Source organism: Oncorhynchus mykiss, chromosome 1 (assembly GCF_013265735.2).
Source record: "Oncorhynchus mykiss isolate Arlee chromosome 1, USDA_OmykA_1.1, whole genome shotgun sequence".
NCBI lineage: Eukaryota > Metazoa > Chordata > Actinopteri > Salmoniformes > Salmonidae > Oncorhynchus > Oncorhynchus mykiss.
The window spans coordinates 24,583,590-24,596,079 of NC_048565.1; the positions used below are offsets into that span (position 1 = coordinate 24,583,590).

Genomic DNA, 12,490 nt, shown 5'->3' on the forward strand with positions numbered 1-12,490 from the left:
TTGTGAAACGTCCCTAGTTTGTCCCAGATCTCAACAGCTGTGGAGGATCAGAGGACTTTACTGGGACTTCGCTCCTCAGAGACCAATGTATAGCTTAAGGTCAGTACATCATTTACTTATTGTATTGAGCTGCGTTACAAACTACAATGTCTTACAAATATGGAAGAGTTTTCCCCTTAATTTCTAATGGCAAGTACTTTATGCATGTATTTTTCTATCAACGAGTATGTATAAAATGAATTTGCCCGTAAAGGAAAATAATAATTTCAGACACAGAGCGGCACTCTTCGAAACAAGACCATAACCCCCTAGCTCTCCCCCTTTTCCCCCATCCATCTGGATTTTGTCTTTTGGCTGGAGTCCCCTCCCTCTTGCCCTCCCCCTCTTTGCCCCCTCTCCCTCCCTTCCTGCCGGCCTCTGCGTAGAGGATGTGTCTGGGAGTGTGAGAGGAAGGCCGTCAGTACAATGGTTATGTGCCTTCGTTCCTCCACCCCTTCTCTCTCTTTCGGGCTCTGATCATCCCTCTCGTTCAGTGGTGTTCTGGCCCTCTGGGTAGGCCACTGTTGGTGGTGGACAGGCGGACCGCTGAACTGAACTTAAATGTCAGACGGAGACAAGAATGGTGGTGACAAACCAGAAGGTACAGACGTCTACTCTACACACACTGCTAACAACCAAAACAGACTGTACCCACTGACTCTAACCAACACCCACTTCTCACTAACTCACAACAGAGGAAAGAATAGATTGTAATACATTTGCATGTATATCTCTCATCCTCTCCAAATGGAATTGTTTCTGTGTTTAAGACAGAGGAAGCGTATTATTTTCTGTATTTCAAGCATGATGGTGCTGTTAACGAATACATTAGTCTCATTCTCCATATATTTATTGTGCAGCAGAAATGCTGATGTCACATTTAATTCTTGCAGTAAACATCTCTGTCTCATGACCACCAGTGAGACAGAGCTGTTTGTTTAAATTGCACACGCACACACACAGATTAACACACCGTGCTGCTTTCCATTGATTCATAATCGCTAATAATGTCCCCACACATATACAAGCTGAACAAAACAGGGATTTTATTCTATAAGGACAGACAGAGATGTATACTTTCACGTGGATCCTCCTGTCACATAATGTCTGGTGAATTGAGCTTGTTTTCGTGTGATTGACAGATGCGGCAGCGCTCCCAGAGGTGTGGCCAGAGGCGGAGAGGGCAGAGAGCTTGGCCAGGGGCGCGGCCCTGAAGTGGGCATCGGGTGTGTTCTGTCGCCCTGAGCATCTGGAGAGGTTAGGACAGTACCGCAAAAGGGAAAGCCAGAGGACCTCGTCCATCCAGTCAAGACTCAAGGTATTCTGTAACTACAAACACACCTGCTCTCACTAGAGGCTATTGTCACTTTCCACATGAAATTTAAAAAACTTGAGGGAGAAATTGATTTTTCAAAATGTTTATGTGATGGCAGGTTATTAATCTGTGTTGATGTTAACATAATATATGTTAAGGTGAAAAATCTGTCGATGGCCTAATACAGGGCTGCCCAACCCTCTTCCTGGAGATCTACAGTCCTGTGGGTTTTCAGTCCAACCCTAATTTAACACACCTGGTTCTACTTATTAGCTGCTCAACAAGACCTTAACTAGCTGAATCAGATATGCTAAATTAGGGTTGGACTGAAAACCTACAGGACAGTAGATCTCCAGGAAGAGGGTTGGGCAGCCCTGGTCTCATAGCTCAAGGGTCGCCGTTGATAATGGCAGACCCTGGCCGTACCACCACTCTCCGAGGGTGTCTCGGGGGAGTTGGTATATGCAAAAAACACATTTCCAATTCACACATTTGTATAATACACACTTGTACATGAAATAGGACAAATATAAGCACCCAACAAATTATTATTATATGGCACTTCCACTTGTGCCTTGATTGATTTTCTGATTGTGAGATCCTACATATGTTGCCTTTCCTCCAGTCAGTGGTCCAGTCCTACCTAGAGGGGGTGGGCTGGGGTCTGGAGCAGCTTCGTGAGGCCCGGGAAGAGCTGAAAGAGGTGTCCCATGCCCTGGGGAAGGCAGGGGTGGAGTCCAGCAGAAACGCAGAGGGAGTCAAGGCTCTGGAGATGATGCGAGAAGTCTCTGTCAATCACTGTCAACTCCTTGCTGCCGTTAGCAACCTGCCACGCCTCTACTCTGGTGAGACTGCCCCAACAGCTTCCATGGTTCTGTAGCTTCACAACTGGGAAAATCTTTCATGAATCTGTTCAAATAAAACTTAATTGAATCTTCAGAGAGACTCCCATAAATGCACATATCCTGTTCCTTAAGGAATAATTGACTCCCTTCCAGCCAAAACTTTAATAACTATGTCAATCTGTAACTTGGCTAAAACTACAGTGTCTCCCTTGTTACCTGTCAGTACAGAGCATGGTATCGGAGACAGAGAGGCTGGTGGAATCTCGTCGGCTCCTGGAGGCCCACGCACGTCTGATGGAGCTGGAGTGCTGGCAGGATGACATCCTGTGGCAGCTCCATGGAGCAGGGGCCCCTGGGACAGCAGGGACAGCCCTCAGTGCCCAGGATGAGGAGCTGGTCAGGAACTACTTCTCAGGCGTTGGAAAGCTGGTGGAGGCTCTGGGGAAGGAGCTGTGGGCAGTGGTGGGGAGTGGACTGGCTTTAGCCCGGCAGAACCCTACGCCGTTTGTGTCTGCTGTGAGGATTGTGGAGCGAGAGGAGGCACTGGATCAGGCCATGCTGGAGGAGAGAGGAGGTGCAGGGGGGCACAGCAGGCCTCTTCCCTCTGGACGGCCACGCTGCTGGAGGGAGCGCTTCTTCCAAGTATGTCTAGACTTGAATGTACACTAGTTGAATACTGTGAGATTCAATGATAGGGTTGAGCATCGTTCAAGAGCCCACACATGTACATCACAATAAATGACTGGAATAGAGCATGATGCAATAGGCCTAGGTCCTATGTTAATGAGATACATGGATGGTTTTCCTTATGTTTTGACAGTAGCATTGCACAGGTGCTTTACAGTGATGTTGTACTCTGTTAGGTGTTGGAAGAGGCAGTGTCTGCACGTTTCCGTAGCGTCTCTTACCTGCACACCCGTGGGCCTGGCCTTGCAGGCCACCTGTCTGCCCTACAGCACGGAATCATGGGAGACCTGGCCACGGTGCGCCACCTGCTGGACCACTGCGTTCCGCCCCACTATAACCTGACCAGGGCCTACCTCCGGGCCTGCCACCGCTGTCTACAGTCACACCTGGGCCAGGTCAGCGGATGGGAGCTGGAGAGCGGGGAGATCTTTGCTGTTCTTAACTGGGTCCTACACATCTACAACAGGTGAGCAAATATAGACATAACAATTTGAGCCAAAATATGTTTTTATGTGTTAATAGGGTTGCAAAAGAAGGGTATATTATTGGAAACTTTATAAGTTTACCAGTAAACTTACAGAATTTTGGTATCTTTCAAGGATGTTATGTATTTAATGGCCCTTTCGTGAACTTCAGGTTATCACAGGTGTCTAATTATCTCTGGCCTGATGTCTGGCCTTATCCCATTATTATATGAAATAATTACATAAGATGATTTCAAAATAAAACATTGAATGACAAAGCTGTAAAAAGCTATCCTAAATATAAACCATAATACCATTGGTGTTCAATACAGGAGTTTGAGAATGAAATATCCTTTATATTTTTATTTATTTGATTATGGCATTGTCTATGTATTTGTTGACAATGTTTTTGTGTCAAACTGGTGGCAGTTGTGAAAAAAAGTCAATAGTTTGAGGAGAGGCAAAGGTAATTGAAAATAATGCTATTGTTGAATAAATGCTTTTTAATTAATTAGGTTATTTTCTCTTGAACTATATGATCTATCTACTAGAAACTCATGGACAATATGGACAAATTAATGCTATATATAATTTAAGTTATTCAAGTATAAATGACCAAAGTTACCATAGATTGCAATCAATTTTCTGTTGATTACCCAAATTACTGAAGACTGGTAACTTTGGTAAATGACGGTAGCTTTGCAACCCTAGTTGTTAATGAGTGTAGAGTTGTTTTGGTGTGATCAGTGTGTACTGTATGTGTGCAGCTCAGATATGATGGGGCATCCAGACCTAATGGTGGAGATGGAGTCAGAGGAGCTGGGACCCCTGATCTCCCAGGAGTGTCTGGAACAGCTGCAGAACAAATACGTACACAGTGTGCGGGTGGGTGAGACTTCTGGGTCTTTGAGTTGTCTGTCTGCCTATCTATCTGTGTTTCTAACTAGGTTTTGTTTGTTTGTCAGTGTGCCTGTATGTCTGTGTACTAATGCCTCTGTGCACGTGCACTGTGGTGTGGGATATCCCTGTCTGTCTCAGTGGAGTTTTTTTGTTGTTGTATTTTACCCCCTTTTTCTCCCCAATTTTTGATCTTGTCACATTTCTGACACTCCCGAATGGACACGGGGGAGGTGAGGGTGGAGTGTCCCCCGAAACATGACCCGCCTAACCGCGCTCCTTAAAACCCACCAGCTTAACCCGGAAGCCAGCTGCACCAATGTGTCAGAGGAAACACTGTTCAACTGGCAACCGGAGTCAGCCTGCAGGCACCCGGCCTGCCACAAGGAGTCGCTAGAGTGCGATGAGCCGAGTAACGCCCCACCGGCCAAACCCTCCCCTAACCCGGACGACGCTGGGCCAATTGTGCTCCTTCCCATGGGACTCCCAGCCACAGCCGGTTGTGGCACAGCCCGGAAATGAACCCGGGTCTGTAGTAATGTCTCTAGCACTGTGATGCCGTGGCTTAGACCGCTGCGCCACTCAGGAGGCCCCTATGGAGTTTGTGTTTTATTGTGCTGTAGAAAAGTGGTGGAGTGTGTTTTGTGCTGTAGAAAAGTGTGGTTGAGTGGAGTGTGTATTGTGCTGTAGAAAAGTGTGTCTGAGTGGATGCATAAGGCCCTGGAGGTGGAGCTGACAGACTGGCAGAGAGACCAGGAACCAGACACAGACCACGAAGGCTTTTACCTCACCAGCCTGCCAACCATCATCACACAGGTAAACATACATACCTCACTACCTCTACATTAATATTGGTTTAAAATGTGGTTAAATTATATTTCTAAGCAGATACATGAGTTGTGGCAATGTTGTGTTTCTTTTGTGGCGACACGTTGAGTGTTTTGAGGCCGGTGATTGAGTTGAACTGATATTGTGTTTGTGTTGTGGTTGTGTTAGATGTTGGAGGAGAATGCACGGGTGGCTCTGATGGTTAGTGAATCACTTCGGGATCAGACCATACAGATGGGGCTCTATGAGATGGAGAACCTCCTCAATAGGTGGGTCAGTGTTCTTATGTCAGTATGTTCGAGAATGTGGCACAAAATCAGTGATACTGTTCACACATTTAAGGTCTAATGCAACCTATGATATTTTATTGTAACTGCAATGAAATACGGGGTCCTCGTTCTCTTTCCATCATGTAAGTCTCTCATTCTGTCTCCCTCTGTTTTCAGGTTTCGGGAGGCTCTTGTGGATTTTGGGAAGGAGCACCGCAGGGATCAGAGCACAAATCAAAACAAATTCTACCTCCATTATCTACTGGCCTCTATAAGCAACTGCATCATCCTCAAGTGAGCTTCTTGTTTTATTGTTTTATTTTTGTCAGTGCTATCTGTTTCTGTTCATCTGTACGTTCATCAATGTGAGTCTGTGTACACACATACATGCAGTATATTATACAGTTTGTTCAAGACTGTCCTTGCCTCTCTTCTCAACTCCTTTCCTCTTCTTCTCCTCCTCTCCTATCTTTTGTTTCTCCCCCTATCCTATCCTCTCCTCAGGACCTCCACAGAGAGTTTGCAGCAGCAGCTCTCGTCCCGTTCAGCCAGCCGGTTCTCCCGGACTCCCCCCGGCCCCCTGGCTGCTCTGGACCGAGCGGTGAGGAGGGCCTGCCGCCTGGTGATGGACCAGCTGCTGCTAGAGCTCCAGCCCTTCCTGCAGGGACTACTGTCTCGCTCCTGGCTGGTCCAGGGAGACGTCACGGTTACTCTGAAGTTATGTGGAGTCCTGGAGCGCCATTTTGAGCTGTATAGTCGTGTTCGCCCACCCTGCCGGCAGGTCAGGCTCTTTGACAATCAAATTAGTCTGTAGCTGACTTATACTAGTCTTCTGTATGGTATTGTTGACCCCTCCCTGTCCCTGTAGCGTTTGCAGGAAGAGTGCCAGTGGCTGACGGTGGTGGAGTATGTGAGGGTGTTGATGCAGAAGAGGCTGGTGTGTCGGAATGCAGAGGAGCGGCGCCAGCTGGCCCAGAGAATGGCACTGGATGCCCAGCATCTGAGGGATCTCTTCCAGGGCCTGGTGGTGAGGATAGTCTTGAGTTTAGCCACACCCAGTTTAGTGGGACACTCGGCCCAGCTCTGCTCTGTCCTTTATCCCATGGTCCACCCACCCCTTCCTTCATTTTTATTCACTACACCATTTTATTTACAGTATTCCATGTTCATGCATGCACTGTGTCTGTTTAGGAAGTGGAGGGATCAGTGAGTGAGGTGAACCCAATGGCCTTACTGCCTGTTCTGGCTGACTTCATCCGGCTTAAAGACCCTAGCATGCTTACGCTTGAGGTGTCTGGACTGGTGGCCAAGTACCCTGATATCAGGTATACACACAATCCTTACCATATCAATTTCCTATAAATCAATTAATGTTTTTTAACACATCTAACATTTGCCTTAATGACCTCACTCCTAAGACATGATTATATCAGGGACACTTGTACAGCTGTCTCTTCAGTAGTCAGGTGTTGATCTTCTGTGTTGGTCTTCTGTCTGTGCCCCTCAGTGATGAGCATGTGTCAGTGTTGCTGGATGTTAGGGGAGATGTTTCCAGGGATGTGAGGGGTACAGTTCTGGACCTCCTGGAGCAGAGCACTCCTCCTCTTCCTGCTGGCTACCGACCCATCTTCTCTGACATCCTGGTCCCTACTCCTAGCATGCCATTCTGTCTGCCTACTGCCAAGTGTGCCTGACTACAATTTTGCAGCCTTTAAATCCACACAACACACAGCTTGTGATTCATAAGTTATATCAACTTTATAATACATCCATCCACCACATAGTGGATTGTATATCAAGCTTGATGGTCTACAGAGTTCAAATCTATGTTTATTGGTCTTGTACACAGTTTAGCAGGTGTTATTGCAGATGCAATGAAATGATTGTCCAGCTTCACAGGGTGGTACTATGGATATTGTCTGGTGAGATGGTCTTAATGAATACATTACAATGTAAATCAATCCGTTTGATGTTCTGAATTGATTGTTACCACAAGAGACTACCTACAGAACATCGGGGGGCACCTGTAATGTGATGTATTTTACTGTATTATTCATTGTATGTATATTCAGATGAACAATACATTCTAAATGAAAATCTGTGTATTTCGTTACTTTTTACTTGGAAAAATAGTTGATGAATCTGTTACAATGACAAGTATACACTGCCAGAAAAAAAAGAGCAGAAGCGCTCAGATTACAAGGGGTTAATTTGACACTAGTCATGTGACTTGGAGGGTGACGTCAGGTGGGTATTCATTACGGGAACCGTTGACCGTTTAAGAACAAAACAGAAGCTAACGGAGTAAAACTTGAGTTTCTATTGGACACATTCAGGTAGTTTCCGTCCCGTTTGAGAAACGTTTTCCAACAGAATTCACGGAATGAATACACCCCAATTGACATTCCTGGGGAGAAAAAACATGTCTGCCCCCGTTAAAGCAATGCTGCCATAATCCAATTTGGTAGGGATTAGTGTAAAAACAGTTTTATTCTGGAATACAATATATTATATTGAATCAAGACCGCGGCATCGGAATCGATATATAGCTACCGTAATGAAGACTTTCTGCGGACGTGCCAACCCGGCCACAGGCGCGTTGGATTGGGTCGAGGAGAGTGAGGAGTATGACTACCATCAAGAGATTGCCAGGTAGTTAACGTTACGCTAGCAAGCCAACCACTTATATTCCATTAAAATATTCCGCCAATGCAACATTTCGTTTGTATATAATTTAATATTAATTTATTGCACTAGCTATACAAAGCACTATTTTCTGTCTTTTTGTCAAATCACTTTTTAACCATGAGGTGAGCTGGATTTAGCGTCCGGGGCGTCTAGGCAGTGTTCCCACGTCCGTATCTGATCAAATTATGATCACCGGTTTGTTTCTCAGGTCCTGCTATGCTGATATGCTGCACGATCACGATAGGGTGAGTGTGTCCATGCTTCCTTTGACAGGAAATAACACTTACAACATATCGTTTGTACTTTCCCTGTATGTTTCTGTGGTTCTCTGCCCGGGGTGTACCCCTGAAGTACCCCTCGTGCATTTTATCAGTAGGCCTAGTACCCCAGGTTGGGAACCACTGATGTATCTTAACCTCTGTCTGTCTGCCCTCCAGAATGAGAAATACTACCAGGGCATCAGGGCTGCTGTGAGCAGAGTGAAGGCACGGGGTGAGAAAGTCATTGTTCTGGACATTGGCACTGGAACAGGACTGCTGTCCATGATGGCTGTCACAGCTGGGGCTGACTACTGCTACGCTGTAGAGGTGAGCATGAGTTTGCTGAAACCCACACACCATTGGCAAATCAATCAAATAGCGTTTAGAATTCACCATCAATGACAGGATAATGGAATATAGGAAAAGGTGTTCTATGGAAGAATTGATTTTGAAACACCATTTTAATTGTGATTTGTTTCTCATCCAATAGGTTTTCAAGCCCATGGCAGACGCTGCTTTCCGAATAGTGAAGAAAAATGGCTTCTCAGACAAGATCAAGATCATCAATAAACACTCTACAGAAGTGACAGTTGGCATAGGTAAGTAACACGTATCACACACACAGTCATGTGATGTACAGTTGTACGGATTCAAAAATGTATTTTCCAATGGCCTGTGCTGCAGCATCACTCCTGTGGGTGACTAACTCCAAGTTTGACGGAAAGTGCAAAGTTTGTTTTTGAATCACCTTAACAATAACCCATGTAATGAACTGTGGCCTGAAATATTTCTGAAATATGCCTCATACAGTGCAGTTACATCCACGTTGGAGCACTTTTCTTTAACTGTACAGGGAAACTTTATAACCTCAACTGTATTATCATAAGAATGCTACATGTGTTTCCACTCCAGATGGAGACATGGAGACTCGAGCCAATGTCCTCGTCACAGAGCTGTTTGACACTGAACTAATTGGAGAGGGAGCCTTACCCAGCTATGAACACGCTCATCTCAACTTGGTCCAGGTAGGTGTGTCTGTGTGTGCTTGCGTGCACGTGTGTGTGTTGTGAAAAATAGTCAGACGTGTGAAGCAGATGTGTATTTCTCCTGTAGGCGGGCTGTGAGGCTGTGCCCCACCGTGCCACAGTGTATGCCCAGCTAGTGGAGTCAGAGCAGTTGTGGAGTTGGGCACAGTTACAACCCATGGAGGTGGATGGCCGCAAACTGCTGCCTCCTCCCGCTGTAAGCCACTGTGCTGGAGCCCACTCGGTCTGTGACATCCAGCTCAGCCAGGTGCCCCCTCACCGCTTCACACCACTAGGGCCTCTCTGCACCATGTTCAGGTGAGATGCACATGGTTGAACAAACATGTATTGATCATATATTCCCAATGAATCTTCTCCATTCAGTGGTAATTGATGCTTTTCTCTCTCTTCTCTCCCTCTCAGTGTGGACTTCAGTAAGCCAGTGAGCAGTGCCCCTCAGTCCCACTCCTCCAGCTTCCCAGCTCAGTCCAGTGGCCGGGCTCAAGTGGTCCTCTCCTGGTGGGACATAGACATGGACCCCAGCGGCTCCATCGTGTGTTCCATGGCTCCCAGCTGGACCTACCCAGACCCTCAGTCCGCTCCTGTAAGTGCAGTGGGTATGTCATGGATGTACATGTGTGATACAGTTTGAGGAAGTAATGTTTGTGTTTGTCTTTTTAGTGGCGGGATCACTGGATGCAGAGTGTCTACTTCCTTCCTGTGGAGAGGAGGGTGGCAGAGGGAGAGGAACTTAGCCTTACTGTTTCCCATGACGACTACAGCCTGTGGTACAGCCTACAGCCAGACAGGTACTAACTCCTATACACACACACTCTAGACTACTTCGATGTACAAAACTGTCTGTAGTTACCTGATGTTGCACAAACAAAGAAGGGTGAGTAAAGGTTGTTTCATCAGAGCTGTGTGTGATTTTGTTTATTATGTGTCCTCTCAGTCAACAGGGCATGCTGAGTGAGGCACCACCTTGCCGGCCATGTTGCGTCTGTCAGGCTCACCTGGTGTGGACACGCACACGCTTCGGGGAGCTCAACGACCGCCAGCGCACACAGAGCTACGTCAGAGCTCTACGCAGTGTGAGTGATGAGGTTTGAGGGTCAGGCATAGAGCAGGGTGTGTGCGGCTTTGCCATAATGGATATGGTGTAGCTACTATTCGATACAAATAATGAATATGGGTGTTTGTCAATTTTAGGTTATAAAACCAGACAGCGTGTGCCTAGGGGTCAGTGATGGGAGTCTGTTACCCATCTTCGCTCACATGCTTGGAGCTAAGAAGGTATTACTATTTTGACTTTGTCATGCTCTTACTTGTATGTTTACTCACCTATTTGGTATTTGAAATGATTCCAACAAAGCCACACTAAGGTTTGTCTGTATCCATCCAGGTGTTCAGTTTGGAAAACTCTGGAATGTTGAAGCAGGTCATTGAACAAGTGAGAGTCCCCATAACAAAAGCTGTTACTTCGTTCAAATCTATTAGTGAAAGTCAATGAACACAGGGTTGCTAAAACGTGTGTATATCTCTGTAGGTGCTGAATGCCAACTCCATGAGAGGAGTTCAGATTCTGGGGATTCGTCCTGACCAGCTGTCCAGTACTGACCTGGCGGGGGAACAGGTATTAACGGTAACACTGTTTGGGGGTGATCTGTATATGATATACAGTATTACAATCCCCTGAACAGTGTCTGTACAAAAACTATTTTACACTTGTAAAAGTTGTTACTCTTTTCTACTGCTTTTATTTGATGAATGTATTTATATTATGTCATGTGTCCCCTAGATATCAGTGTTGATAGGTGAGCCCTACTTCAGCACCAGTCTTCTGCCCTGGCACTCCCTGTACTTCTGGTACTGTCGTACTGCCCTGGTCCGTCTGCTGGCACCCAATGCCACCATCTTGCCTTGCTCTGCCACTCTGTGCATGGTCGCTGTGGAGTTTCAGGTAAGAGATATTGGCATCTGTAGTAAAATGAAAAGTAAACTTTTGAACTTGTGTGCCTCTCTCATTCACTCAACCTCTGTCAGGATCTGTGGAGGATAAGAGCTCCTTGTGGTACATGTGAAGGCTTTGATGTTGGACCTATGGATGAGATGGTTCAGGTTAGAATCCACCTCTTTCAATATGAACTTAAACTATAAGTGAATGGACAATTTCATTTGGAGAAAAATACACTTATCAATGGGAATGGGCACGGCTCTAGTCTATTCATTAGCTCTCACTCACAGCAGTGCACCTTTTTAATGCTCCTCGCGCAGCAGTCTCTGGATTTCCGTGAGTCCCATGAGGCCGAGCCACAGCCCCTATGGGAGTACCCGTGTCGGGCCCTGACCCAGCCCAGAGCTGTCATGACCTTTGACTTCCTACAGTGTGTTCCTGAACAGCCAATCAGATGTCAGGGATCACTACCATTTACGAGGTATGGACTCTTATTTTGGTCAGAATTTTATTTCTCATACCGACCGGTAAGTAAATTGTCATTATCTCCTAGCCAGAGCACAGCAAGAGTACATTCTCAAATATCCTCTGATAACGGCATTCCAAATGGTCCCCAACACCATTTGTGTTTCTGTACAGGAGGGGACGCTGCCATGGTGTGGCCTTGTGGATGGAGTACCAACTGAATGATGACATCAAAGTTAGCATGGGCCTGACGAGACCAGTCAGTGAAGAGGTACTAACATCCCTCATTCAATACTACTAATGCATTGCAATTTGTATTTCAGTATGAATCCCTGATAAAGGTTAAATAGTAAATTAACCCCTCTTATTCCCCTGTAGGGTGCCTGTGAATGGAGTCTCCATCGGAAACAAGGCGTGTACTTCTTCAGGTCCCCATGGGAGAGCTCAGGGGATGGAAGGGCCTCAGTGTCTTATAGTTTCACCTTTGAACCCAGCATCGGGGATATCAAAATGGACTTCACAGTTGCCTCACAGTGATCTGTAGTGGTACACATGAAATTTGGACATCTCTGGGTTGGCTTCTATAAAGAGGACAGACATTGCAAATACAGCCCCAAATTACTCTAGTAAAACCAAATACTGATGGATGGTGTTTGTTTTATACTGTATTCGTGTGCTTTTAAGTGTGAAAGTGAATATATAAACAGGCCATGATTGAAAAATAGCTTGTGAAAGATTGTCATTGAGTCTG

The 12,490-nt window shown here is 46.0% G+C and overlaps 2 protein-coding genes across 4 annotated transcripts; both read left to right on the plus strand.

The window, feature by feature from the left end:
* Positions 1-98: 98 nt before the first annotated feature.
* Positions 99-7,441, plus strand: exoc3l1 (exocyst complex component 3-like 1). Of its 2 annotated transcripts, XM_021594255.2 has the most exons (13): positions 99-640; positions 1,182-1,357; positions 1,980-2,199; positions 2,423-2,841; positions 3,063-3,352; positions 4,118-4,235; positions 4,938-5,063; positions 5,244-5,344; positions 5,522-5,638; positions 5,849-6,125; positions 6,213-6,371; positions 6,536-6,669; positions 6,852-7,441. In XM_021594255.2, exons 1-13 carry the CDS (start codon positions 601-603, stop codon positions 7,036-7,038), a joined length of 2,364 nt encoding a protein of 787 aa, XP_021449930.2. In that variant the 5' UTR covers positions 99-600; the 3' UTR covers positions 7,039-7,441. The 2 variants fall into 2 exon arrangements, with proteins under 2 accessions (XP_021449930.2, XP_021450042.1); XM_021594367.2 differs by lacking the exons at positions 99-640; positions 1,182-1,357 and having other exon boundaries at positions 2,058-2,199; positions 2,428-2,841.
* A 209-nt stretch (positions 7,442-7,650) lies between these two features.
* prmt7 (protein arginine methyltransferase 7) lies at positions 7,651-12,463 on the plus strand. Of its 2 annotated transcripts, none has more exons than XM_021594483.2 (17): positions 7,651-7,996; positions 8,241-8,277; positions 8,470-8,619; positions 8,783-8,891; positions 9,205-9,317; positions 9,406-9,635; positions 9,741-9,921; positions 9,999-10,126; positions 10,273-10,411; positions 10,530-10,613; positions 10,723-10,770; positions 10,867-10,953; positions 11,119-11,280; positions 11,364-11,438; positions 11,598-11,755; positions 11,914-12,010; positions 12,118-12,463. In XM_021594483.2, exons 1-17 carry the CDS (start codon positions 7,902-7,904, stop codon positions 12,274-12,276), a joined length of 2,052 nt encoding a protein of 683 aa, XP_021450158.2. In that variant the 5' UTR covers positions 7,651-7,901; the 3' UTR covers positions 12,277-12,463. The 2 variants fall into 2 exon arrangements, with proteins under 2 accessions (XP_021450158.2, XP_021450113.2); XM_021594438.2 differs by having other exon boundaries at positions 7,655-7,996; positions 11,595-11,755.
* The last annotated feature ends 27 nt before the right edge of the window (positions 12,464-12,490 follow it).